Genomic DNA, 27,985 nt, shown 5'->3' on the forward strand with positions numbered 1-27,985 from the left:
ATTCCTGCTCATCCTCCGCCAAAAAGTGGTACGTGCGATTATCTGAGACACACAAAACCATTTATGTTTAGTACTGAAAGTACCCAGCTGAGAAAGGGCTTGGTTTTTATAAAGAGCACTAAAGTACTGCCGAAAACTGGCCCCCTGTGTTTCCAAGACAGTCGTGTGCAGGATGCAGACAGTGGACATTGCTAAATTAATCCATTGCTAAATTAACCCATGCAAGCAAACCACATCTGCTAATACACTGTCTGCAACCTCTTGCCCCCTTCCCAGGACTGTCTCACTCTGTTTCTGCCCAGGGTATGGTGGTGTGACCTTGGAGTAGCCAGCTGCAAGAGAGCATAAAGACTGCAGGTTTGTTCTGGCCTGTATGCCCCATGGTCTCAGTAGCCTGAGGCTGTGGCAGTGCCACCTAGTTGAGATACCCTCAGCTGCTCTGTTAATTGTTCCTCAGACCACAGTCCATTTCAAGAACTATCCCTGGCATTGTTCCTTCCTAGGAGTGTGTAAGAGACGGGAAGTTTTGCAATGATTCTGAGTACTGGCATGATACCAGTAAATATTGTCTGCTCCTGGCTAAACTCCTGCTCTTATAATGGCAGTTGTACTGCACCTCCCTTTACATCTTTCCCACGTTAAGGCAGTGCTACATATTCCTTACAGACACTCAGTGTGTGTATCTTTCTTGCTAATTCCAGTGTTTAGTTCTTCTTTTGTCACACTGCCTCAGCTCTGCATTTGTCAGGTAGTTTGGGATAATACTTCAAAATAGTAACTAACAACCCTACCCCATATCCTGGGTCAGGCCTAGAAGTGTCAAACAATATGTCACCACCACCACTTAAGCAGGCCCTCTGCCCTGAAGCTTGCTGCTTATTCATGTTGTTCCTCTGAGCATGCAGTTGTCTCTGGGATGCAGGATCACTTTGACTTGAGAAGCTGCCTGCTTCTCTACACTTTTCCCTGAGGAAGCGCAAATTAAATGACAGGACTTACGTGAAATGAAATCAAAGCACTTCCTGTCATCCAAATTTGGCTTCACTTGGCAAGTGAGCAAATTTAGTTTGGCTGGTGAACGGTGCAGCTAATGGATGAAAGAAAGAAGCCTCAGTACTTGCAGCATTACTCAGAAAGTACTCTTTATGGCAGGTCCTTTTCATGCAGGTGAGATCATGGTGTTAGTCCCCAGGGTCTCAAGTCACTAACTTCCCCAGGAACCCAATTACTCTACCCTTGCTGCTGCCTACATTAATAATAATGGATGGAATGGCAGCAATAACCTTTCAAGTCTAGATGCGCCTCCGCTTCATGCAAGCACTCAAGTCAGGCAAGGACCTTGTGTGCTTGCCTTCAACTTGCCTTTCAACAGAAAGACTGCAGCAGGGTCAAATGAAGCCACTGGACTCTGTGGATAACTAAGTATTGACCATCTGCTCTGACCCTGCACAAACCCATGGCCAGAATCTAGCAGCTCCTCAGGTTCTCTATGCACTATTGGAAGGCAGGGCACGGTGTGGCGCCTTATAGAATAACACATCTAACTACCTCTCTCCTTGCCAGTGATTCTCAACTGGGGTGATGCAGTACCCTGGGGTACCACAAGATCCTTTTAAGGGTGCCATACTGCCCACCTCCTGAGGAAGTAATTGTTCTCATCCCCTCATCTGGCATCTTGCATCTGCCCCAGCAATCCCAGCAGTGCTTGCAGATGATCCTTTGAGGATTACTGCCATTGCTGTCCTCCCCTCCACTTCTCTGCCTTCCAAGAGCTTCTGTGCCATCTGCCACCATGCTCCCAGCTGTGGGTCAGCAAGCAGATGGGTGGGTGAATGTGGGGACAGAGCTACACTTTGCAGCTTGGCTTGTCTGCCTTCCTCTTCCCATACTCCCAGGGCCAACCAGAGGGGCTATGGAGCAGTTGCTGGCATGTAAGACCCTGCAGGAGCAGCCTCATGGCAGGGACTGCCTTGGCCTTCTCAGGTACAGACTGGGGGTTGGGAAGGGAGCAGACAGTGAAAAGAGCATAACATAACAGGGTCAGATTCTGTTCCACTACCCTAGTCTGGCACCAGCTAAAGTACTGCTTCTCAACCTCCACATCCTTTCTGAATTTAGATTCTAGCTCGGTTATTCCCAATTGGGGTGCTAGGGAATTCAGAAAAGTTATGGAAGGGTACCTTGAGGCTAAAAAGGTTGAGAACCACTGCTCCATGCACTATGTGGTGAAAGTGACAAAGGCACCAATCCCTACCGTGCTGTGAGAGATGGTCAGATAGCCATTCCTGACAGTGCACTTCCTCTTCTGCCAGACCTTTCTCAGCCTGAAAATTAACATACAATTTTGTATTTAAAAAGAAACCTGAACTCAACCAGGCAGACCAGCTTACCAAAATAATTAAAGCACTGACTGACACCATTAAGGGCAGCAGGAGTTGAGATGAGGGAGGTAGCAGGTCTAAGGCCACTGTTAATGCTTCTGGCGCAATGGTATGACTAAATCTGGTGAGGTTTGCAAAAGGAGTTCTTGGCTTATGCTGAGCTGAATGTGATCAGTTGCTATTGATAATAAACAATTTGTGGGGAGAACCAACATAACCCCTTATTGGGTGCAATGTATAAAACATCTTCCTAAGGGATGTCTATGCCAGACCTGCACAGCTGACTGCTAACTCCAGGCCACTCAGCTCCCATTCAGTTCTAGCTATAAGAGTTTCACAGCAAACATCCAGGGCTATTCATTGTACTCTGCCACTTCCACCCCTGGGGTGGGCTTCTCAGACCAGCTTTCCCCAGACTATATCACACTGCAGAAGTGAGGTAAACCTGCTTGCAGATGTTACATCATCTGGAAGACAGACTAATCATTATCAGAGTCCCCATGTTGAGGGTGATTAGTAGACTGCTGGTACAACAGACATGTGTCAGTCTGTTGTTTCAAAATAAAGCCTTTTCTTTTGTGTAATGATTTGTTCTTGCTAGTAAGATTAAACGTTACTTTGTTTCAGGGCTTTTTAGTATCATATGATCACAGTTCATGAAAGGAAAAACTGCAGGTACTGATTAAACCCAGACCAGCTTGGCAATCACATTTGGTTTACAGGGTACAGCAGGCTGAGGACCATGTCTGAGAGTGGTGAAGTTACCAGATTATACACCTGAGAGGTGAAAGATTAAGGCAGGACTACTGGAGGAAATATTCTCTAAAGAAACCCTGAGAGCACAACTAGCCCTGGCCCATAATGAAAGAGATGATTTATCTGCATTCTCCAATGTCCCATTTTCTCTTTCCTATTGAATCTCTGTCTTTCCAATATTTTCCACAAAGGTATTAGTGCAGGTTTCTGGCTGAATCCCAGGTTATTATTTTCTATTGGGTTTTAAGTTTTCTAGGTCCATATACACCATTTCTCAGCCCTGCTGGAATCTGCAAACCCATCAAGGTGCTTTACAAGAGCTCAGTACAAGAATCTTATCTACAGAGAGCAACTGGAGGCATGTGAAAGTATCACAGCTGGCCAGTGACAGAATGGGAAAAAAAACCTCTCAATTCCCTTCCTTTGGCTTTATCATCTGGACCATGCTGCTGACCCTAAGCCTAATCCCCACAGAGACTGTCTGTAGTCTCTCCTACATGGTATTTTCTATTTGTTTGTTTATGCTCCTCCCAGTATTTCTTAGTGCAAAAAGTGCTGCTTCTTTCTGACAAAACAGATGCATCCTGATGGAGATGTAGTATCAAGGTCAGCTCAGTGGCCTGGGCAGAGGGACAACTTCTGTGCTTTGCAGTGAAGACCAATGGTTCCTACACTTACCCGTCGCTCTTCTTAAAGAGGTTTCCTGATTTCTCAGTACCATATGTCTTGTTCCCTTGTAGTTGATGCATGTTATACCCTAGCTGCTTGCTCACAGAATCCTAACAAACAGAAAGAGATGATCATAAGACTACATCCATCTCTCCAGAAAAAAAATGGCCTGACAGAGAATTCTTCAGACTAGCATTCTGTGAAAGGTTTTGTACAAGCATGAAATATGGCAATGACACAGTCTGTGGTAAACACACACATGACAGACCAGTACAAAAGCCAGCTGTCACAAGTCACACTATGGCAACAGTCAATTCAGCAGCACTGCCACATATCATAGATGGGACATAAGGGTCAGGTAGATCCCCGCTGGTGCCAGACCCCACTAGGGCAGAAGTGTCTGAAAGTCATTCCTTCTAAATAGTTGTCAGTAACCTCTGTGATATGAGGTGGGGGAACACAAACACCATTGGAACGGGCCCCACCTTGAGCAGCTTCATCAGAGAAGTAGGTGGCAAAGAGGGCCTCAGGAGGAGAGAGAACCAGATTCTTAGTGTTATACTTGGGAAAGGAAGCTCAGCTGCCTGGGCACTAGGTCCAGGGAGCCAGCCGAGGGTGAGGGGAGGGAGGGGGAGGCAGGGAGCACATGCAGAAGAGCTCACCCAAGCACCTGCAGTGCTCCACATGGGGCTGAGCCCCACCCAGGGCAGCCTGTGCCACGGTCTTACCCATGCCTGCCTGCCCAACCAGCCTCAACCCCAGCCCTGACCAGTGTGCAGCTTCTGCTAGGGCTGTTCCTGGTGCAGCTGTAGCATGCCAGATGCTCTGCTCCCTTTGTCTCCAGCAGGAGCCACCTGGCTAAAGCTTTTGCCATACCTGCCCACCCAGAGTGGCACAGCAGGGGCAGGAGTGGGAGGATGAGCTGCCACTGAAAGCTTCAGCCAGGCAGCTCCTGCTGGAGGTGAGGGGAGCACAGCAGCACTGGAAACAGCAACCCCTGAGAAGCTGCATGCACTGATCAGGGTCCAGGCCAGTGAAAGCAGGCTGGAACATGGCACAAGCCACCCCGGCAGGAGTGGCTCGGGCTTGGCCCCATGCAGAGCACCATAGGCCAGATCCATGGTGGCAGGCAGGATTCAGCTTGCGGGTCAAATTTTACCTACCTCTGATCTAGAAGCACCAGCCAGTGTGGGGTAGGAGTGGGGCGGTGGGAGGAAAAATTCAGGAACTTTTGCTAACTGAGAGAGGGGCTGACTTAGGCAGTTGGAAGGGGGCATAGTGGAGGCCTCACCATATGAATGTTGAAAGTTTCTTCTCCCCATTCCCAAACTCCCTCTGTGTCCCCTCCCCTTCTTTTCTTCTCACAGCCTCCAACAGCCCATATGACATCATGGTACCATAGGATTCTGCAGCTCTCTCTTGCCTTGTCCCTGGCGCACACTGCAGTCCGGGATCTCCCCTCTATGACACAGCACGGCTCAACCTGGGGATTCTGGAAACTCCAGGCTGCTGCCCACTGGCTCTACACAGTCTCCTTGGAGACTGAGAGGAGGGCACCAGCCAAGCTGTGCAGGAGGCAGCTGCTCAATGTAAGCCAGTGAAGTGGCAAGCCTAAGGCTGGTGACCAGAGCAACACCTCAATCTTAAGCTACTCAAGTGATGCAGAAGAGCCTCATCACAAACTGGGGCCCTTGTGGAATGGGGAAAGCACACAATGGCAAAGCAGAAGATGCAGGGAGGATATGGCCTTCAGTTTCTATTCTCTTTCTGTACTGGGGAAAACAGGCAGTAGCATCTGGAGTTTGGAATCAAGCTTTTTCCATGCACACTAAATCTGACCCACTGCCCCAAATGAGAGCAGGGCTCTCAGTGTGCTCTGCAAGGCTGTGGATAGAACTAGAGCTGAGGCAGGCAAAGTCCAACCTGCAGCAGACTCCATTTCCCAGCAGCCCAGGCTTGCACTGCTGTGGCCAGTTTCCATGGAGACCCCAGCAGCATCCAGTGTGGCTGGGGAAACCCCAGAATGGACCTCCCTCCCTTGCCTTCTTCCCCTCTCATCCTGGGTCAGCATTACAGCTGGAGGGAAATGGGGTGGGGATGCTGCAGAGACACAGCCTCTCTCCCTGGATTGGCTTTTGGGACAAGCAGCTTTCCTTGACTGGATCTAAAGAGGCTGTAAAGCTGCCGTCTCTGCAGCCTCTTCACCCCATTTCCCCCCAGCTCTAATGCTGACCCAGGATGGGAGGGGAAGAAGGCAAGGGAGGGAGGTCCATTCTGGGGTTTCCCCAGCCACACTGGAGTGTGGGGGATGTAGACTGGCGCATCAGAGCAGACAGAAATGAATGAAGGTCGTCCACTTTGGAGTGTCTTCATTTGAACCCTCAGGCAATAAGGGTTAATTTGTCATGCAATCAGAACACACCGCAGCTTTCAAGGGGCTGATTGCACAACAAATGTAATTTCCATCTGTACACTTAGTTATCAAGCCTCAGGAACTCTATCCCACAAGGAGGTGCTGCTAGGCTGTGCCCTAAAACTGTGGGGTTGAGCAAACCATGAGAGACCAACTTGCAGCCTTTTGCATGTGTTTTTCCCTGCACCAGACCAGTAGGTGCTGTTAGGGTGGCCATTCATCCGGTTTTATAGAGGACAGTCTGGTTTTTTGGTCCTCTGTCCTCTACTGGACACCTTTATAGCCTCTATTTTTCAGCACTCAGCACCCCTCACTCCTGCCGCTGACACCGCCACGTCTGCCTGCAGGAGCTCCCCGCTCACCGCCACCATGCCCCCGCCACTGACACCACTACCGGCGCCTGCGGGAGCTTGCCATGCCCCCCCAGCCTTGGGAGGCTAGGGGGCAATGTCCTCTATTCTTGAGGTACCTTGATGGCCACATTAGGTGCTGTGCAACACACAAGGGTCTGGATTGGATACTGGTGTTTCGCAACCCACCCTCAATCATCAGAATAGGACTTCTATGGGCCACAAGAAGGTGACTGTTCGGGTCTCTATGGCAGCTCCTGGAATAAGGAAATGTCTTTCATGGTTCTTACCTCTTTCTGTTCCAGCTGCAATGCTGTTTTCAGCTGATCCCGAAGGGAGCACAGCTGCTTCTTCTCCTTGTCCTGCCTGACCTTCATCTGAAAAACATCACACCATAGTGCTTCCGTTAAACAGGAGGGGACTACTATTTATATCTGTCTCTGCATCCCACTCATTTGCTTCCAGAGAGGCAGGTATTTCACTCCCACACTAAATCCCACACTTTAGATTTTCACATTCCTAAAGGTCACATCAAACCCCTTAATGAAAAAACATGTCAGTGGGAGGTCTCTCCCATGCAACACCATGGTATGTGGCATGTACTATCATAACAAAGACCATCTTCACCAGAGATGCTCACAAAGAAATAGCTGCAGGAGAGGGGAAAAGTAGCATCACCCCAATGCACAGATTTTTTTTCAAGAGAAGTGGAGGATGCAGAGGGATTTATGGAAGGCATTTAAAATTCAGTGGCATTATATCAATGTTTCATTTGCTAAGGAATATTATCATTACAACATCCTATAGTTTGACACTCATTACAGTCACCTTTTTAGAGGGTTCAATAATTAACAGTTAATGGACCAAAAGCTCAGTTTGTCAGAAAACCACAATTATTTTCAATCTGCCTCTGGAGGCATTCAAGGTAAAGGGCCATGCCTCCTGCTAAAGAAAGACAAAAACTCCCACACTCCATACAAAATTAACCAAGGGATAACATTTCTTCCTGATCCCAAAGGTGGCAATGGGTCTGATCCTGAGCAGAAAGGCAAGACCCTCTAACCAGGAACCTCCAGGTTTTCATCTCAGCAGAAGAACTGGCACACCCCTGTCAAAATCCTAAATCTTGGCTAGAACAAACACCCAATGCCTCTGAGGAAGGCAAAAAAATCCTGACACTTGCATCAACCAAAAATTCCTTCCTGGCCACATGTGGCAACCAGCAGAGCACAGCAACATGGGGAATATTAAACAACTTCCATTCTGTTTCACGACCTGGGGACAGCAAGCATAATTTCACACATTACACCATGTAACTGGACAGCCAGAACTGCCTTTTCTGTATCTCCTCCATGAACTTATCCCAGCTACTTTAAATCTTCCTTCATTACTGAACTAGTTGTGGAGCTCTACTTCATTCTCCTGTTGCTGAGCATGGTCCTCTCCAATATCCAACTGTTCTAGGGTGAAGATCCCTTCTCTTTATCCCCAAGTGATCTGTGAAGGGGATGGGGAGGTAGGGAGAAGAACTCCTGGGCTTCCAACTGTTTCTCTTTACAAGGCACTCCAAGCATAGCTACTCCTGCATTATCCTTGCCCAAATATTACCCAGCCTCTTCTTGAAAACCTCCAAGGATGGAAATCTCACAACATAGTCAGCCTATTCTACTGACTCACTGTTCTGACAGTGAATAATGTTGTCCTGATATCTGATCTAAACTTATTTTTCTGCAACTTCAAGCCATTAAGCTGAGGGCCACATCAGACACTGAGGCTTAGAACAAAATTTAAAATAAATTGGCAGCTTCATATTTCTAAGCAGGGTGCAGAGAAGAGAGATGATGATGAAGAAAAGGACCTGGGGGTTACAGTGAACAATAGGATGGATATAAGTCAGCAGTGTGCCCTTGTTGCCAAGAAGGCTAACAGCATACTGGGCTGCATTAGTAGGAACATTGCCGGCAGATCGAGGGAAGTAATTATTCTACTGTATTCTGCACCACTGAGGCCACATCTGGAGTACTGTGTCCAGTTTTGGGCACCCCTCTATAGAAAATGATGTGGACAAGTTGGAGAGAGTCCAGCAGAGAGGAACAAAAATGGTTCAGGGGCTGGGGCACACGACTTATGAGGAGAGACTGAGGGAATTGGGCTTATTTAGTCTGCAGAAGAGATGACTGAGGGAGGATTTGATAGCAGCCTTCAGCTACCTTCAACAAGGAACAATGGTCTCAAGTTGCAGCAAGGGAGGTTTAGGTTGGATATTAGCAAAAACTCTTTCACTAGGAGGGTGGTGAAACACTGGGACAGGTTACCCAGAGAGGTGGTGGAATCTTCATCCTTGGAGGCTTTTAAGGCCTGGCTTGACAAAGCCCTGGCTGAAATGATCTAGTTGGGGACAGTCATGCTTTGAGCAGGGGGTTGGACTAGATGACTTCCTGAGGTCCCTTCCATCCCTATTTTCAATTATTCTATGACTTTATGAAGCAAACAGAAGGGACACAGTCCAGTACTTTGTACTCCATCAATGTGATGTACAGTGGAGTCAGAAATAGCCTCTAATCATAATGGCTAATCTTGTCTCAGCATTAAAAATCAAGGCTCCATCCAAATAGTAAGTATCACAATTTTCATCAAAAGGAGAAAAAAGATTCTAGTACCATGAAACATATATTAATATTCCTAAATCCTCACATGAGCTGTATTTGCTTATCTAAGCCTGCAAACCTTGAGGACTTTCCACTTAGCTTTTATGCTACCTCTATTTCTTTAGGGGCAACAGAAACCTTAGAAGGTGGACCTTCCTTTTAAGCCCAAGCCTCTATCTTGCCTTGGTTTCTGATGCGATGAAGTTATGGTGCATACTCACACTCTGTAGTTCGGGGGTAAGCTTCTTGATAAACTGCTTAAGTTTCTCTGTTGTTCTTAAACATTCCTGAAAAAAACTGACAGGAAAAGATAGGGAGGGACCAGTTCAAATTAACACTTCTATCACTGATAGGGAGGCATGCAATCTACCCAGACTTTCCTCTACTCAGACACCTCAGCCCACCCTTGTGCACTGGGGTAGTTACGGTCTTTGCTTTGCAGTTGCATTATTAATTCCGTTGTGCCAGCAGTCTTGCTCCCCAAAGTTAATGAGGAAACATTTTGTTCTTATTAACTAGTAAGAATTAAACCTAAGGAGTATGTTTCATCACTTTCCTGGTGAAAGTTGCACCAACTGTTTTGGTACCAAGACACCTTAGGAAGTGTTACAGGTAACCTTTAAAATTCTGTATCTTCCATGCTTTTGGTTGTTTTCCAAGTACTTAGCTGATCTAATAAAAGGTATCACATCTATCCAAAGAACCTTATCTGCCAGGTAATCTTTAAAGCATTTCAAAAGGTGCTAACTCCCCTCTAAGCTTCTTAAAGTTAAACATCTTTAAGTTTAACCTGGAAAAGGGTCATCTTTGAGCTGTTCTATCTTGTTGAGCTAGACTTACTGTTAGTGTGCTCCAAGGATATAAAGCAACCAATTTTCAGTCATCCAAAATCCCCGGATATACTGTTCCCAGCCCCTTTATCCCTGAAAAATCTTTCCAGCCTCCCAAGCTCTACTGCCTAAGGGGTGGTATTGGCCCCAAACCTACACCTACTCCCCACCCCGCTAGTGGGTATGAACCTAGTCCACGAAGCAACATGCTGCTGGTTCCAAGGACCCCAGAAGATCCAATTTAGGTCCCTAGGCCGGGGGCCAGGCACAAACCTCTCCTGTCAAGGGGCTAAGCCTTTGCCCCACAACTGGGCAGCTCTCCCTTAGCCAGAAGAATTTGGGAGAGACGGGGTGGAGCTGTGGCTTCCCTCCCCAGTCTCCCATATTCCAGGGGGGAGGGAGAGGAAAAGGCTACCTAGCGCTGAGCATGGCAAGAGCATAGAACCCAGGGAGGCAAGTTTCCTAGGGATCCATGCTGTCACTGCACTTGACCCCCAGGGCTCCACTTCCAGAAGAGTAGGAGTCTAGGTTCCTGGCCATGTCTGTGCTCACCAGGCTCTCTAGTGGCAAGTCTCAGTGGTGCAGGTCAGAGACAGCATTAAGCCTTAACCTGCAACTGCTCTGAAACAGTTCTAAAACATTAACATTAGAATGGTTTAAAGGTAACCTGTGACAGCACCCTAAGCAAATACAAATCCATGTAATTTGCAGGAAAACACCTCAGAGTCTTTACCATCTTCAAGGGCAGAGGAAGCTGAGTACAGATTTCCCTTGCTTTATGCAGGTTCTGTACACGCGAATTCGCTCTTATGCAATGACCCTTTTTATACCAAAAATTCGTTAGTAAAGTAACAAAGTAAATTCACTTTTATGTGATCGGTGTGGTGGAAGCCCATAGTCAGTTGCTTTGTGCAGTGCATTGTGGGAGTGACACACACCAAAATATAGTCTCCTGTATGTATCTGTGCTCCTTGCTTGTTGTCTGTGACACGTGTTTCTGTAGTTGCCATCCCCATTATGATAGTGCCCTGTGCTTGTGTGTACTGTCTGCTGTTGATAAGTATCAAAATTGTCTTGTAAAAGTGGTAGAAATGGGTCTGGGGGTCAGTACGCTCAAGGTCTTGGAACGTATCCCTATTTGTTACATTGTAAAGTGAGTTCCCTTTATGCGAATTCGAGTTATAAACTGTTTTCCAGGAACACATGTACAGCATAAAGCTAGGGAAACCTATATGTCACCATACTAAAACAGTATGACTAATGACTACAGTAGATGTGTTCACTGCAAACTAAATCAATACCTATGTTCTCCTTAGGAAAACTGGGGAGCTGGCAAGGAGAAGGAGAGGGGCTAAAGATCACTAACTGCTCTTACTTGAACTGTGAATTACAATGTTTGATGTAGTTTTGCAGCAAGTCGACTCCTTTCTTGGTTTTAATCTCATTCACCTTGATTAGATACTGAAGATAAAAAGAGAAGGACTTAATTTGCATTTAGAAGAGTTCCATACTTTTTATACATTGCTTGCTCATCATCCCCCTGTTGACATATGTTCCAATTAATGTGACTGCATCCCCTTCTACTGTGGTCTTGCCTTGACATAAACAGTGGTATGCTTCATGGGAAGCAGACCAAGGGGGCAGATAAAGCTTGCCCAGCACACTGCTCTGTAGCAGAAGTGGAAGCTGCCCTGACCTGCTAAGCTCAGAGCTAATAAGCTAAATACAATTCACTTTACATACCGCAGTGGCACATACATAGCCACGTAACTGTAGCTTGGGGTACTTGCACAGAGTTTAGGATTCTATTTTGCATTGTGGAGAAATGGAATTACCCTGTGTACATACTGGCCAGAAGTAAGTGGGGGAGAAGTAAAATTTGAAAACTTGTCCAGTCTTAAGCATGTAGCTGAGTAATTCTGTTTCCCTGCATAGCTGCCTGGCAAAGCCCAGCCCTGCTGAGCATACTTAGTACCTTAACACAGGCAATGCTGATTTGCAAACTGTGCCTAAGTTTCAAAAACTGTAGCTACACACATACTATTTAGACATGTAAAGTGGAATAGGATTGAGCCCTTTTTTCTGCATCTTTCACCAACTGCTATTAATACTTCTGTGCCCGTCTAAACCCTTGTATTATGAAGTATGATTTCATGTACATTCATCACTTGAACAGATAACATAACAAATCTGGTACAAGGTTACTTGATGCTGAGCCAGGAATAAAACCCAGGTCTCCAATACGGCAAGTCTGAAGACATATGTACTTGGCCATGCAGCTTTTCAGAAAAATCATGTCAAATCAGACCCTTGTACATCTCACACAATCAGTGTTCCTCTTATCCTCTAATAGTTAACTGATGTATAAAGGATTATGACTGTTACTATATGTATGCTAAGAGAGCTGGCTCTTTAGGTCACATGGTAACAGGTCAGCCTCCAGCAGTCACGGATGCAATCCGCAAAAATAATCTCAAGAGCTGTCGTTACACTTGCCCATATCATCTGCAAACTCTACACTATAATCTTATTTTCAGAAGCGCAAACAGAAACGAAGAATCCTGGGGCCATGGTCTACTGCCACTTCACAATTATTTGTGTGACTCGCAAATTTTCTGGTCATTTCAGGAAAAGGAGAACACCGGCTGGTGACAAGATGTCAAGGTAACAGGGATTATGTGGCTTCATTTTATGCACTTGCTACCAAGTGTCATTCATAGAGCTGCATGCAGTGATTTGTGACATACCTCTGCCTGTGGCAATGGGAAGTGACACTTGTCTTTGACACTGAATAGGCAACTTTGGGGTAGGAACAATCAAGGCCTAAGGTGCCTACCATTTAGGTACTGTCATGCCTAACTTTTATGCAACTGGACCTCAGAATGGAATCCTAAATTCAGTTAGGAATGAAGGCTCCCTATGCAGTACACATCTGGTTCACTCTGAGGTGTCTCAGAGTGAGCCAAAAAAACCCACACAACAAATCAGGGAACTTCCTAGTCCTAGCCAATAGGAAACACCAAGGACAGCAGGACACGTCTGAATTTCTGTCCTTTCTGCACCTTAGGCACAGGCATCAGGCTGCAGACAAATGCCCCCATGATCTCAGTGTTCTACGCCCAGGTTCTTTTCCAAAGTGTAGGTGCTTTCATCTAGTTATTCAAATAAGTGACTAGGATTCACTGTTTTCTTTTAAACAGTGCCAGTGGTTGTACTTTTATTGTACTCGCCCAGAAGTAGGAGACTTGGGTTAAATGCCCTCTTCAGTCTAAGGGAGTTCAAACCTAAATCTTACATTACACCTTTTAAAAAGCTAGAGCAGTGCATTAAGGTCATTTGGCTTCCTGCAGTGGCTTCTTTGCAGCCACCTTTTGTACTGTGCAACCTCACAGTAGCTAAGAAGTGTTTTCTGAGAGAGGAGAACAGTTTTCTAGGCTTCTGTGACTATGTTGCTGCTGTCCCCTCCCAGCTCTGTACCTCACACATGTTTAGCTGGAACATCCTGCGCTCCTTCTCCATCTCCTCAGCGATCTCCCCTCCCATCACCTCGTTGCGCACCATCCCATATTGCTTGGCCAGCTCCCGCTTCTCCTTCTCGATCTTAACGCTCAAATAAAGGGAAGAAAGATATCCATATGCCTCCATCCAAATATTCTTTACTAGAATCAGTTCAAAATAAGTGCCCCCAGAAGAGGCTGCAGGGATGAAGGAAAAGGTCAACTTACAGCTTGGTCTCATAGTCTTTCCATGCTTTCTCAAAAGGTTTTCTGAAGTCCTAATAAGAGAAAGACAGATCAGTTAATTGGCAATTGTCCCAAAGCAAGATGTCGCCTATTCCTCACCCCAGTATGCAGGAGCTTCCTGCACAAGCAGCCCAGGCTGCTCTCCTGCCTGAGAGGACATGCACGTGCACTCTTGTCTGTCTGTTATAGTGCTACTACCACCCAGAAGCTGCATCAGCATAATATGCATGTATCACAGATAGTGACAACCTCAGAAGAAGTATTCAATGTTCCAACTCAGAATGCCCAGTCTTTGGATGCTGTGCATAGGACAGGAGAGTACTTTACAGTAACACTATCTCTCCATGCTGCTGGAGTGAAAGCTGCTGCACTCGCCACCTGGGCTTGGAGAATCTACATAACTAAGATGATGGTCCCCTAAATAAAATATTGTTCAAACAACAGTGTAAACAAAAATAAGAATACCCAACCATTACCACCCAGCCTGCTCCCTTCCCCCTTGGTGTCTCCCACTGGCCAGGAGCAGGGGCTGAAAGAAGGAAGCTGCACGTACAGCCACTGTCCCTAGTTGAGGCTGGCTTCCTGGACAGCTGCACCCTGCAGCAAGGGGCAGGAGTGGGCCAAAAGTAGCTCTGGGATTCCCCCTATGCCTGCATCAGCCTGGGACTGATTGCATACCGATTCGCAGCATCGGTATGCAATTTTTGGCTTTCAGTGCCTGCTCCTGGCTGACTGGGGACATCTGCAGAGAGGCAGGAAGGGAGCAGCCACTGAAAGGAGTAACCTGCACATAGCCACTGCTGTCCCCTGCCAAACCCAGCTCCCCACATAGCCATAGCCCAAGGATGGAGTGAGGCAGGAGTGGCTCTGGGGTGTACCTAGATCAGCTGGGGACAGCAGCTGCAGCAGCAGAAGAGAGATGTGATCACTCCTGGATGAGAAAAAGCCCACTGTAATGGCAGGGGGGGAGAAGCCATGCAACCCTGAAGAGTAGGATCAAGACCACGGCTGTCAAATGGAACCGACAAGTGGTAGTAGTTGGTGACTCCCTCCTTCAGAGCACTGAGGCATCCATTTTCTGACCTGACCTTTTGGCTCGGGAGATCTGCTGTCTACCAGGAGCCCACATTAAAAACATCACAGAAAGGTTCATAGATTCAAAGATGTTAGGGTTGGAAGGGACCTCTATAGATCATCGAGTCCAACCCCCTGCATAGGCAGGAAAGAGTGCTGGGTCTAGATAACCCCAGCTAGACGCATATCCAACCTCCTCTTGAAGACCCCCAGGGTAGGGGTGAGCACCACCTCCCTTGGGAGCCCGTTCCAGACCTTGGCCACTCTAACTGTGAAGAAGTTCTTCCTAATGTCCAATCTAAATCTGCTCTCTGCTAGCTTGTGGCCATTATTTCTTGTAAAGCCCAGGGGCGCCTTGGTGAATACACCCTCACCAATTCCCTTCTGTGCCCCGGTGATGAACTTATAGGCAGCCACAAGGTCGCCTCTCAACCTTCTCTTGCGGAGGCTGAAAAGGTCCAGGTTCTCTAGTCTCTCCTCGTAGGGCTTGGTCTGTAGGCCCTTAACCATACGAGTGGCCCTTCTCTGGACCCTCTCCAGGTTATCCGCATCCCTCTTGAAGTGCGGGGCCCAGAATTGCATGCAGTACTCCAACTGCGGTCTGACCAGCGCCCGATAGAGGGGAAGTATCACCTCTTTGGATCTATTCGTCATGCATCTGCTGATGCACGATAAAGTGCCATTAGCTTTTTTGATGGCTTCGTCACACTGCCGACTCATGTTCATCTTGGAGTCCACTAGGACTCCAAGATCCCTTTCCACTTCCGTGCCACCCAGCAGGTCATTTCCTAGGCAGTAGGTGTGCTGGACATTTTTCCTCCCTAGGTGCAGCACTTCGCATTTCTCCTTGTTGAACTGCATTCTGTTGTTTTCTGCCCACTTGTCCAAGCTGTCCAGGTCTGCTTGCAGCTGTTCCCTGCCCTCCGGCGTGTCCACTTCTCCCCATAGCTTTGTGTCATCCGCAAACTTGGACAGAGTACATTTCACTCCCTTGTCCAAGTCGCTGATGAAGACATTAAAGAGTATCGGTCCAAGGACCGAGCCCTGCGGGACCCCACTGCCCACACCCTTCCAGGTCGAAACCAACCCATCCACCACGACTCTGGACTGAAGAAGATGGACTGCTATGAAGATATGGGGGTCCATGTAATGAAAAGAAGGAGGAATGTCTTCACAGATAGGCTTGCTAGGTTTACCAAGGAATAGAGACAAACACCCATAGATAAGGTTGCCAAGACTCACCAAGGTCTCTGACTACTATCCCACACTGCCCATCCATGTGGTCACTACTGACACTGCCAGGGGCAACCTTGAGCAAATCAAAAGTGATTACATGGCTCTGGATGCAAGGCTGGAGGGGTTTGGGGCCCCAGTGGTGTTTTCACTGATCCTTCTAGTCAAGGGTAAAGGCCCAGCTAAGAGCGGATGCATCCTGGAAATCAACATGTAGCTGCATAGATGGTGTTACCAGAGGGCTTTGGTTTCTTTGACTATGGGTGGTGTTCAAGAAGATGGACTGCTATGAAGATAGGGGGGCCATGTAATGAAAAGAAGGAGGAATGTCTTCACAGATAGGCTTGCTAACCTAGTGAAGAAGGCTTTAAAGTAGGTTTACCAAGGAATAGAGACAAACATCCATAAAGTAGGTTTACCAAGGAATAGAGACAAACACCCATAGATAAGTAAAGAGCTAGAGGACTTGGATAAAAACTTAGTAGAGGGAAGCAATACCAGAAACCTTAGCAATATTTTCAGGGCAAAAATAGGACAATCAGTTAAATACCTGAAATGTTTATATATTAATGCAGGAAGTATGGAGAACAAACAAGAAGAAATGGAAGTCTTAATAAAATCACAGAATTATGATGCAATTCGCATTATGGAGATGTGGTGGGATAGTCTACACAAATGAAATATGGTCATGGATAGGTATAGCTTGTTCAGGAAACAGCAGAAAAAAGGAGGCGCTGTATAAAGGCAATGTACATGTGTTCTGACGTGCAATACAAAGTGGAAGGCAGGCCTGTTGAAAGCTTCTGGGTGAAGGCCAGAGGGGAATACAGCAGGAAGTATGTCATGATGGGCATCTGCCAAACCAAGGGGAGGAGGTAGGAATCACAGCAGTACAGAAGCAGTCCAGCAAAATCATGGAGTGTGTTGGGGATAACTTTTTGATACAGATGGCAGAGATAACAAGGGGGAAGCTCTTCTTGACTTGCTGCTCCCACATGGAAGAATTTATTGAGAATGTGAAGGCAGAAGCTGACAGCCAATATGATAGAGTTCAAGACTGTAAGGGAAAGAAGGAAGAAAAGTAGTAGAATAAGGATGCTGGACTTCAGAAAAGCAGATTTTAACAAACTCTGGGAATTGGTGGGTAGGATCCCTGGAGAGGTGAGTCTGAGGAGAAAAGGAGGCCAGGAGAGGTAACTGTACTTTAAGGAGGCCCTTTTAAAAGGCACAGGAATGAACTATCCCGATGCAATGGAAGAATGAGCAGTACAGCATGAGACCAGCCTGGCTAGAAAGCAATCACTTCAAAGAGCTACAACTCAAAAAAGGAATCCTATAAAATGTGGAAACTTGGCCATAAGAAAAATGCATGGCTATGCAGGGAGAAAATTAGAAAGGCTGAGGCATGATTTGAGATGCAACTGGCAAGGGACATAAAAGGCAATAAAAAGGGATTCTACAAATATGTCAGGAGTAAACAAAGATATTAGAAACCATAGGTTTCTTATGGAACACAGAAGGCAATCTAGTTACAGATTATGCAAATGAAGACTGAAGTATTTAATACTTTTGCTTCAGTCTTTACAAACAGGGCCAGCTACCAGATGGCAAGTACAGTTGGCAACAAAGATAGGGAAGGAGACAAACTAGGGTAGTAGAAGAACAGGTTAGGCACTACTTAGAGTAGCTAGATGCTTTCAAGTTGGCAGGGCTGGATGAGCTGCTGAGGGTACTGAAGGAATTGGCTGAAGTAATTTCAGAGTCTTTTGCTATCCTCTTCAAGAAGTCACAGAGGTCAGGCGAAGTCCAAGATGACTTGAAAAGGGCAAAAATAGTGCCTAGCTTTAAGAAAGGAAAGAAGAAGGATATGGGAAACTACAGACTGGGCTACCTAAACTTGATACCTGGAATGATTATGGATCCACCAAGAACAAGTCATGCCTGACCAACCTGATTTCCTTCTAAAATAAGATGACAGACTCTGTGGATGGGGGACTTTTGACACTGTCTCTCATGCCATTCTTTTTAACCAGATAAGGAAGTAGACTAAAGTACTGTAAGGTGGATGCATAACTAGTTGGATCACCATGCTCAATGACTTGACATGAATGGCTTGATGTCTAGTTGGGAGGAGATATCAAGTGAAATTCCCCAGAGATCTGACTTAGGACTCCTATTGCTCATCATCTCCATTAATGATTTAGATGATGGGATTAAGTGCACGCTTAGCAAATTTGTAAATGACACCAAGTTGGGTGGAGTTGTAGACATCCTGAAAAGCAGGGCTAGGATCCAGTGACCCAAACAGACTGAAAAAATGGTCCACAGTCAATCAGATGAGAGTCAACAAGGACAAGAACAAAGTCCTGCACTTGGGATGAAATAACTTCTTGAACAAATACAGACTGAGGAATGATTATAGTGCCACACAGAAAGACCTGGGAGTTACAGTAGACCATAGACTGAATTTGAGCCAAAAGTGTGCTTTTGTTGCAAAAAGGCTAATGGCATATTGAGCTGTATTAATAGAAGCACTACTTCCAAATCAAGGGAAGTGATTCTTCCACTTTATTCAGTGCTGGTGAGGCCTCAGCTGGAGTACTGTGTCCACTCTTGGACACCATACTTCAAGAAGGATGTGGACAGATTAGAAATAATCCAGTACAGATGCCAGGGAAACAAAATTGATTAACAAAGGTTGAAAGAATTAGGATTATTTAATCTGGAGAATTGAAGATTGGGGGGGGGGTTAATAATAGTCTTCAAATACTGGAAGGGTGATTAGAGAGTGACTATGGGCTTTTCTCTGTGGTTGCAGTGGACAGGATTAGAAATAATGGCCTCCAGATGCAGCAAAGGAAAATTAGGTTGGAGAACAGGATGAGATTTCTGATTTTTTAACTTTATTAATGAATCCAATTTATTAAGCAACAGATTTAACATTTAATGATATAGTCAATGCCTTAAAACATACATAAAGACAGATATTTATCTTCTGTCAACAGTGCTACCATAACCCAAATTGATGTCCACAGAAGTCTTGTGTTCTTTTCTTTTCTTCCTTTCAGTCTCTGACAGTTCCTTTATGTTTCTGTCAATGTTTAGCTTTTGAGTTTATTCATCTCTATATAATAATTCACCCCTCCTGTTTCCTAGCATTCTGAGGAGGACTTTTCTAACTATGAGGGTGGTCAAGTATTTGAATAGGTTACCTAGAGAAATTGTGGAATCTCCATTCTTGAATATTTTCAAGAACAGGTTGGACAGGCATTTGGCTGGGATGGTGTAGTCAGGGACAATCCTGCCTTGACCAGGAGCCTGGACTAGATGACTTTGTGAGGTCCCTTCCAGCCCTACTTTTCTAGAATTCTATTGAGAGAAATAATTTTCAACAAATTAAGACTGCTTAAAAATTGCCTTTGAACAAAAACCAATGAAAGATTTAGGTATCTGATGCTACTGAACTATAAAAACCAGCACCATAGATTTTCTTGCACTGTACAGTTGAGGAGTGATACCAATAAAATCAAGAAATATCTTATTGCCAGAATAATTATATTTTTGTGACAGACAGTGCTCTATTTTGGTTATATTTCTCAGTCTTGTTTCTGCCTTATGTAGTTTGGAACTGTAGCACATTATCCAAAATTGTGTTTTTCTGTGGTCTTTTTGTGTATTTAAGTGCCTAAGATGCATGGATTGTTGGTTAGGCCTTCATTCTGATTTATCAACAAAGCATAGGCATCATGGTCCCACACAATTTATAACAAGGTTAACCACTAAGACACCACAGAAGAGATATATGCACATAGCCATACATACATTAAGGGTGTGACTGTACATACAGGGTTACCATACGTCCAGGTTTTCCCAGACATGTCCTCTTTTTTGGCCCTCCGTGCTGCGTCCGGGCGGGTTTCTTTAAATGCAAGCCAAATGTCTGGGATTTCCTCCCCACATCTGTTTTCAACATGGCCGCCGATAGGTAGAACTACAGTTTCAAGAATACTTAGCATGGCACGTATTGCAATCAGGAGCTGAGTTCTTGATTTTCCTTTGCTCTACTGGTGGGAGCAGGGGGAGGGCGATCAGAGGCAACAGGGAGCACAGAGGGCAGGAACGAGGGGCACTGGCAGAGCTGGGGGGGCGGGCGGCTGCAGCATGGGGGACTGGTGCCTCCTGAGTTGGGGCCGGGGGGGCACTTGTCCCCACAGTGGCCAGTCAGCAACCGGTTGGGTGGGGGGATCCCCCACAGACAAACACACTGACCCAGAAGTGCCAGAGGTATACCCAAAAGTGCCAGGGGTGCGCCCGGAAATGCCAGGGGCACTTCTCCTGGTGCCCCCATTCACCAGCCGGTGCTCTCGGGGGGGCACCAGCACTCCTGCCTGCCCCCATGCCCGTCGCCTAAGCGGGGAACGCTGGCTGTCAGGGGGTGCACGAGTGCTCTCAGAGGGTGCACATATACCCCTGTGCACCCCATACACGTTACCACTGGGCTGCAGGTCAGGACTGAGGGTGCACTGGCAGAGCTGGGGGGCAGGGACTGCAGGTCAGGAGTGAGGGGCACCAGCAGGGCTGGGGGGGCAGGGGCTGTGGGTCAGGAGTGAGGGGCACCAGCAGAGCTGAGGGGCAGGGGACTACGGTTCGGGAGTAAGAGGCACAGGAGGGGGTGACTGTGGGTTGGGTGTGTGGGGCACTGGCAGCACCAGAGGGGTGCATGTCAGGAGTGAGGGGCACCAGCATGGAGTGGGGGCAGGGTACTGCTTTTTGGGAGTGACATACACTGGCAGGGCTGGGGTTAGTGGGTCAGGAGTGAGAGGCAGGAGCAGGGCTGGGGCTTGTCAGTGAGAGGCAACAGAATGGGCAGAGGTAGGGCACCAGCATGTCACTTCCCGCCCCCAGCCAATCATATTCCCCCCGCCCCCCCCCCCCACGCACCTGGAAATATGGTAACCCTAAACAAACACACACACACACACACACACACACACACACACACCCCCATAAACACTCATAAATAGGCATACGCCCCAATATATATAAGCACAGAGCGCTGCAGACTTAAATACACACACACAATGCATATATGCAAATATAAATTGGCAAACATGCATTAGACATATCTAATGTATATACATTAGATACATCCATAGACCAGCGCACATAAATGTAATTTTTACAGATTCATAAAATTTACGCCCCAAAAGGAACCATTAGATAAACTGATGCACAGCACAGTCCAGAGCATTTCACTTAGTTACCCTTGTTCCAAACTCCAAAGATTCTGTTTGACTCAAGCCTTTGTGTTTGAAAATCCTATTTTGCAAAAAGGCATCCAGTGAAGATCTGAAGACATCAAGAAATATGAGGAAGATCCACTCTTCAAGAAATATAAGGAAGATCCCCTCTTTCCCCTGGCAATTGTTCCAGTAGTTAGTCACCAGCACAATTCAAAATTTGTGTCTTATTCCTAACTTTAATTTGTTTGGCTTCGGCTTCCAACCCTCAGTTTTTAATATGTTCTTCTCTGTTAGATTAAAGAGCCAGTATTTTATCCTTATGAAGACACTTATACACTGCAATTAAGGCTATGGACAGATGTTGAACAAACATTTGTCTAGGGTGATTTAGATAGGAATGATCCTGCCTTCAGTGAGGGGTTAAACAAGAGGTCCTACCCAGGCTACTTTTCTGTGAAAACATACTTAGATGTCCATGTATGTACTCATGCACACACATGCAGATTTACCAAGAGCTAAGTGAATTTGCCATCCCTAGAAATACCTAATCAAATACTTAAAACAGACTTTTAAAACATAGCTTTTAAAAAGGTATCTGAATAGGAATTAATGCAGGAAAACGTTCTGATCTGAGTTATGCTGGGGATCATACTGCATAATCCTTTTTGCCTTGTAATCTCCATGCAGCATGCAAACATGACATCATACAGACATGTGCATGTACAGATTCATGCAGAAATATACCAACACGCCCACCCAGCATGGATACACACAGTATGTTCACCCTAGAGAGCATTGCTCAGAGATTACTGTGGGCTTGGCTGACTTTGGGTGCCCTGAGAGAGCTCACAAAGAGGAAGGGAGCACTACTGATAATAAGCCACAGGGTTGCCATGGTGAGGCACATGAAGCAAGTTTTGCTGAGAACCATAGGGTCATATGAGAGATGGAGAGTTGCCGCAAGGCAGTACACAAGGCAAAATAACAAGCTCTGAAATAACTGGGGGTTAAACCGTTTCTCTTGTCTCCCTGATGTCTCAGTAAACTCTGCTAAACATCTCTTGTTCCAAGCAATGGAGCTCCAGTCTGTAAATGGTGTTAGTGATGTGAAGATAAGAGAGAAGGGAGAGGAGGAGGGCAATTGACTTAGCCCAGATCACAGTGACTGAAGCAGAACAGGCAAAGGTAGTACGATGAGGGCTTAGAGAAAGGGGCTCAGGTATCAGGAGAAGTTAGGGTTCTGGAAAGCAAGCTGGGCCAGGTAGCTAACAAATGCTCTTTGGTCATGTGTCCCTGATGATTCTTGACAGCCATGAAACAGGAGAGGTCCACAGGGATTCATAAAACCACCCTTCAGGGCTGCAGTCCCACTTCACCATGCATTTCCCTGCTCACAAGACACATGGCCATTAATCCTTCGATGCATCTACTCACCCCTTTAACTTCTTTTAAGTCTCCTTTTACCAGCGAATCCAAGGGAAAGTTAATGTTGTGAGACAAGCTCTGCAACTGAAAAGAAAAGGGAGGGGGGGAGAGAGAACACACATGTGGCTAGTACTGCCTGAGCACAGCCTTGCCAAGGTGCTGGCCCTGCATGCAGCCTGCAGGAGAGGCAGGCTGTCCTGCAGCCTAAAGATCCTGGACAGCGCTCTCAAACTAAGCAATGGCAGACATGTTGGTCTGGATCCCATTGTTCCCTGCTCCCTGTTGACACAGTTCCCCCAGGTTGTTGTACTTGCATTAGAACTTTCTACATCTCCCCGTCCCTACTGTGCATGCTCCCGGGCAAAGAACTTTTCTTATGCATTCTTTTCCTATTCATCTTTTCCTTATGCCCCTGACCCTGCTGCTGCAGAAGAAAAGTGGAAGTATCTGCCTTATCCCAAGCACCCATCAGACAAGAGACAGACATGCAGAAACTGAAAATCCTGCTCTACCTCTTTATGCCTATGTGGTTCTTAGGGAAGTAAAAGCCTATGTACTTAGGCAAAGGACAGTTTCAAAATGCTTCTCACTTAGCCAAATCCAAAAGGATTTTCCTCAAACTGCAGGGCTAGGGACAGACATTGAAAAAGCCTGAGCCTGAATTGATTCAATCTTTGCAGGTTAGCCTAAGCTGAGGAGGGGGTGCGTGGCCAGGCCCAGGCAGGCCCGCCCCAGTGGCTCCCTGACAGCCGGGCTCCCTGCACACAGGGCTGCCCAGCCCCAGAGGGGAACTCTTTTCCCCCTCCTCCCTCTCCCTCACCGCCACAGGTGGCAGGATGACACAACAGCAGCAGAGCAGGTTGGAGTGCTAGTGAGGGTGCAAAATTTTGTTTGCCTAGGGCAACAAAAATCCTTGCACCGGCCCTGCCTACACATCCCAGCTAATATCAAGGGTTGATTGTGCTAGGCATTATACAAACACATAGTAAAAGAAAGTCCCTGTCAGAAACAACTTCGTCTCAGACACTGATTTTACAAACAATCACACACAGTAAAGTCAACTCTCAGGATTGCGTTGTGAATCTTGCAATATTTGGGGGTTTTCCCTCAAAGCCCAGCTCATGGAGCCAAGAATTTCAGTTTTCATTTAAGAGAAAAAGGAAATTTCTAGTCATCTTAATTGTGAAGAAATGCTTGAAAAAAATAGCCCAAGGACAAACTAAAGGCTTCCGAACAAGAAGGCACAGAAAAATAACCTATATATTTGTTAAAATCTCATTATTTTGATAGAGTCTGATTCCTGATTTTTAAACTCTTGGGAGACAGGATGCTGACTTTAACTTCTCTGATTGACTCATAATAGCCAAGTACTGAATAAGAGCAGAGTCTAGTAAAAGTATAAACAGCTCCACTCATCTCAGTCAAGGCCAGTCTGTGACCACATAACATGCAAGAGGCAAAGATATCTTACAGTGATATCTTTTATTGGATCAACTATTTTTGATATCTTTGATAGTTGGTCCAATAAAACTCATCATCCTAAAAAATTCTTCCCTGTTGCATAATTTCTGAACCATCACAACTACAGTATCACTCTTACACTACCATGCATTGTGGAATTTCTGAGACGCCATGAAATTTACTACTTCTGCCATAGAATTCACCACTTTGTTGTACTTGGGCCCTACTCAGACACTCATAGGACAGTGCTTTATACCAAACTCTTGATTGGGGTCAGCAGTTCCCGGGAGAATTCTGCGAAGCAGGTGAAAGTGCCAGCCAGCTGCTCCTCTCCTTCATTCTGGTAATTCATGGAGAATCTCTCCTGGCCTACAATATGTGCATCCATGTGACTAAGGAGATCTGGGGACACAGACACAGGGCCACAATGAGCACACAGTAAAGCAATAGGACGGGAAACTACCACAAGCTGCCCACCATAGTATCATAGTATCATAGTGCTTAGGGTCAGAAGGGACCTAAACAGATCATCAGGTCCGATCCCCTGCCCCGGGCAGGAACGGGTGCCGGGGTCCTATCACCCCAGCCAAATATCTGTCTAGCTTCCTCTTGAAGACCCCCAAGGTAAGGGAGAGTACCACCTCACTTGGGAGCCCATTCCAGAGCCTGGCAGCCCTAACTGTAAAGTAATGTCTCCTGATGTCCAGCCTGAACCTTCTCTCTAACAATTTGTGGCCATTATTCCTAGTAACCCCGGGTGGTACCCAGGGCAACAGAGCCTCCCCCAATTCCCACTGGTCCCCCCTGGTGAGTTTGTAAACAGCCACCAGATCCCCTCTCAGCCTTCTCTTGTGAAGGCTGAACAGGTTCAGGCCCTTTAGCCTCTCTTTGTAGGGCCTGCCCCGCTGCCCCTTGACCATGCAAGTGGCCCTCCTCTGGACCCTCTCAATGCCAATGCTAGCCACATCCCTCTTGAAGTGCGGCACCCAGAACTGGATGCAGTACTCCAACTGTGGCCTGACCAGTGCTGCATAGAGGGGAAGGATCACCTCCATGGACCTGCTTGTGATGCATCTGTAGATGCACGACAAGGTGCAGTTAGCCTTACTGACTGCTTCCTCGCATTACCGGCTCATGTTCATCCTGGAGTCAACAATGACTCCAAGATCCCTTTCTGCTACCGTGTTGACAAGAAGGGTGTTCCCCAGCTTATAGGTGTGATGCTGGTTCCTTCTCTCTAGATGCAGTACCTTGCATTTGTCTGCATTGTCCACACCTCAACTCCCACCCTGGACAGCAGCCTACATATGAAACTGAGTACAATCAGGATGGGCAAGAGAGGAGTAGTAGTCTTGGAGGGATTGGAGCAAATAAGCAAGACAGGGAATGGTCTAGGGATTAGGAGGTCAGTTGGCTGACCAGAGGCAGGAGTTGGGGATCAGTCATTGTTAGGCTGCAACAGAGGAAGAGGGCTCCAGTGCTAGGGATTTGCCCATATGGCATTGTCAGAGGGGGCCATTATTTTTGCACTGCTGTATGTCAGCTCAGTAACAGGTGTGGGTGGCAAGCTCTTTGCCTTGAGGCCCTGGCACAGTGTTTGTTTCAGTGGCTATTTCAGTTGACATCAGTGATTTAGGTGGGTGACATGGAAGAGGCTACACAGCACAACAAAGCATAGAAGCACGTAAATGAGCTGAGCTGTGGGCACAGTTAAGGCTAGTGATGCAGCAGCTGGTACAGTAGTACTACATTCACTAGAGCTGCATTTATTCCTTAGTCACCTGCTAAGTGGAATTTAGTGGCATTGCTGTCTTGGGTGATGCCTAAGATGTGGCTGCTCATACATGCCCAAATCATGGGTAAGGAGTTTTCATATGTATTGCATCTCATGTTGAGGATTCTGTGAAGGGCAGTAAGGTGCACTAAAGCTAACATTGATGTTGTTTGGCACAGCTGTGACAACAGCCAATGGCTGCACTCGCAAGCTTTAGCAAGCAGCACAAACAGCTACAGGCCTGGGGGACCCTGCCATAGACCTCGTAATGGGAGGGGGTTAAAGATTCGCACTCTCATAAACAGAGCACAAACATAGGGTCATGTTTTCAAAATGCTTCCTTGCCTTGCTGGCCCTTCATCAGAACCGTCCCCTGAATACCTAGCATGGAGCTTCCCCGTTGGCCCTCTATTAAAACCACCCAATCCCTGATCCAGATCGCCCATTCTGCTTTGACCTTGTCCAGAGGCATGCTCTGCCTTGGTTGCTTTTCTCATCTTCTGCAAGACAGCTCGATCGGAGTCCAAAGCCTAGAAATAAAAAAAAGGAGACGGTCACTGAGCACCTACCCACCAAGCCCCAAATTCTAGAGGCAACTAAGGAAACACTGCAGCTGGTCTCCATCACCCTGTGGGAGATAACAGATCATGTGCACATGCCCCAAGCCAGCTAGCACCCACTGAGCTCTCACATCTTGGCTCACCTGTTTCCCTGCTTTGATGGAGGCACCTGCTAAAACATATGCTACAAAAACTCCCAAAGTTTAGCCATGGTTGCCACCAAGTTCCTTTCCATTCATTGTTTGAAAATTCCTGGGCTGTGGTTTTCAAATGCACCTGAACAAGCTCAGAGCTAACACACCAGGAGGACTTATTCACTGTAGTGCCTAGCATTACAGCACTTAACCAATAGACACCCTGTGCTGGCTTGTGGCATCGACAGCCCTGAGGAAGGTGCTCGGGCTCCCTGTACCATGCCTGGTAAGATTTAGGTGCCTCACAGTAGGATCCATAAAAACCAGTAAGTTAAAGCAAAAGGCAACGCTGAGAAGATGTTCTACCCACTCCAGCAATGTTGTTCTCCAACTCGACTGCAGTGAGGTACCCCGCTCCATTCAGGATTTATAGCTATGACCCGTCCTCCTGGCATTAACAGCTGTCACCAGCCCTTTTTCAAAAAACACAAGGCGAGAACAAGGTGGGGATGCATCCCTTTTTACACCAATGTTTAGGTGGGTGGTCTACCTTACATCCAGGTGATTTGGATCAACCTTGATTCAAACCTCTGAGAGACAAGAGTTCTCATAGAACCATAGAAAATTAGATTTCGAAAGGATCTGAGGAAGTCATCTAGTCCAGGAGTGGGCAAAATACGGCCCGCAGTGGGGCCCCTAAAAAATTTAGAAAATTAATATTTCTCTGCCCTTGGTTCCTGTCATAAATGACAGGAACCAAGGGCAGTAGGACCCAGGGGAAGTCCCAGCAGACTCCCACAACAGCAGGCCCCCCACTCCCCCCCTGCAGCTGGAAGCCCCAGCAGGGACTTCTGGCCTGGGACCACATGGCTGCCCCACGCCAGAACCTCAGGTAAGGGGGGAGGACCCCAGGCAGGGAAGGAGCCCAGGGAAAAGCGGCCTAGGGAAAAGCTGAGCACGGGGGCGGAAAGCAGCCCCTCACCAACCCTGTGGCCAGTGCCCTGCGCTGCAGCCGCTCGCAGCCCACCTGGGGCTGCCTGTGCATCCTCTGGACAGCCCCGCATGGGCTGTGAGTGGCTGCAGCAGGGAGTGGGGCAGGGGAAGGGCCGCTTTTCACCCCCCCTACACTCAGCACCACCTTATAACCCAGCCCCACTACCAGCCTGGGCCCCATGCCAGCTCCGTGCTTGCCTGTCGGGGCTGCACCTGGCAACAGCAGCTGGGGCCCCACTGCTTGTCGTGCCAGGCAGCGTTTGCCACCGCCCACTCTGTGCAGCCCAACACACAAGCT

General features: G+C 47.0%; 1 protein-coding gene across 1 annotated transcript in view; it reads right to left on the reverse strand.

Annotated features, from left to right (window-relative positions):
• The window catches only part of LOC102384135 (arf-GAP with SH3 domain, ANK repeat and PH domain-containing protein 1-like), a 97,815-nt gene that overhangs the window by 50,244 nt on the left and 19,586 nt on the right, over positions 1–27,985 (reverse strand). Inside the window, exons 2-13 of the mRNA XM_025215716.1 lie at positions 26,458–26,530; positions 24,483–24,628; positions 22,775–22,849; positions 13,773–13,822; positions 13,525–13,654; positions 11,423–11,508; positions 9,439–9,514; positions 6,860–6,946; positions 3,816–3,916; positions 2,255–2,324; positions 1,000–1,087; positions 6–42 (exon numbers count right to left, since the gene is read on the reverse strand). Of these exons, the coding sequence (XP_025071501.1) occupies positions 6–42; positions 1,000–1,087; positions 2,255–2,324; positions 3,816–3,916; positions 6,860–6,946; positions 9,439–9,514; positions 11,423–11,508; positions 13,525–13,654; positions 13,773–13,822; positions 22,775–22,849; positions 24,483–24,628; positions 26,458–26,530 (1,019 nt within the window). The remainder of the gene's footprint in view (positions 1–5; positions 43–999; positions 1,088–2,254; positions 2,325–3,815; positions 3,917–6,859; positions 6,947–9,438; positions 9,515–11,422; positions 11,509–13,524; positions 13,655–13,772; positions 13,823–22,774; positions 22,850–24,482; positions 24,629–26,457; positions 26,531–27,985) is intronic.

Source organism: Alligator sinensis, unplaced genomic scaffold (genome assembly GCF_000455745.1).
Source record: "Alligator sinensis unplaced genomic scaffold, ASM45574v1 scaffold705_1, whole genome shotgun sequence".
NCBI classification, from domain to species: Eukaryota; Metazoa; Chordata; order Crocodylia; family Alligatoridae; genus Alligator; species Alligator sinensis.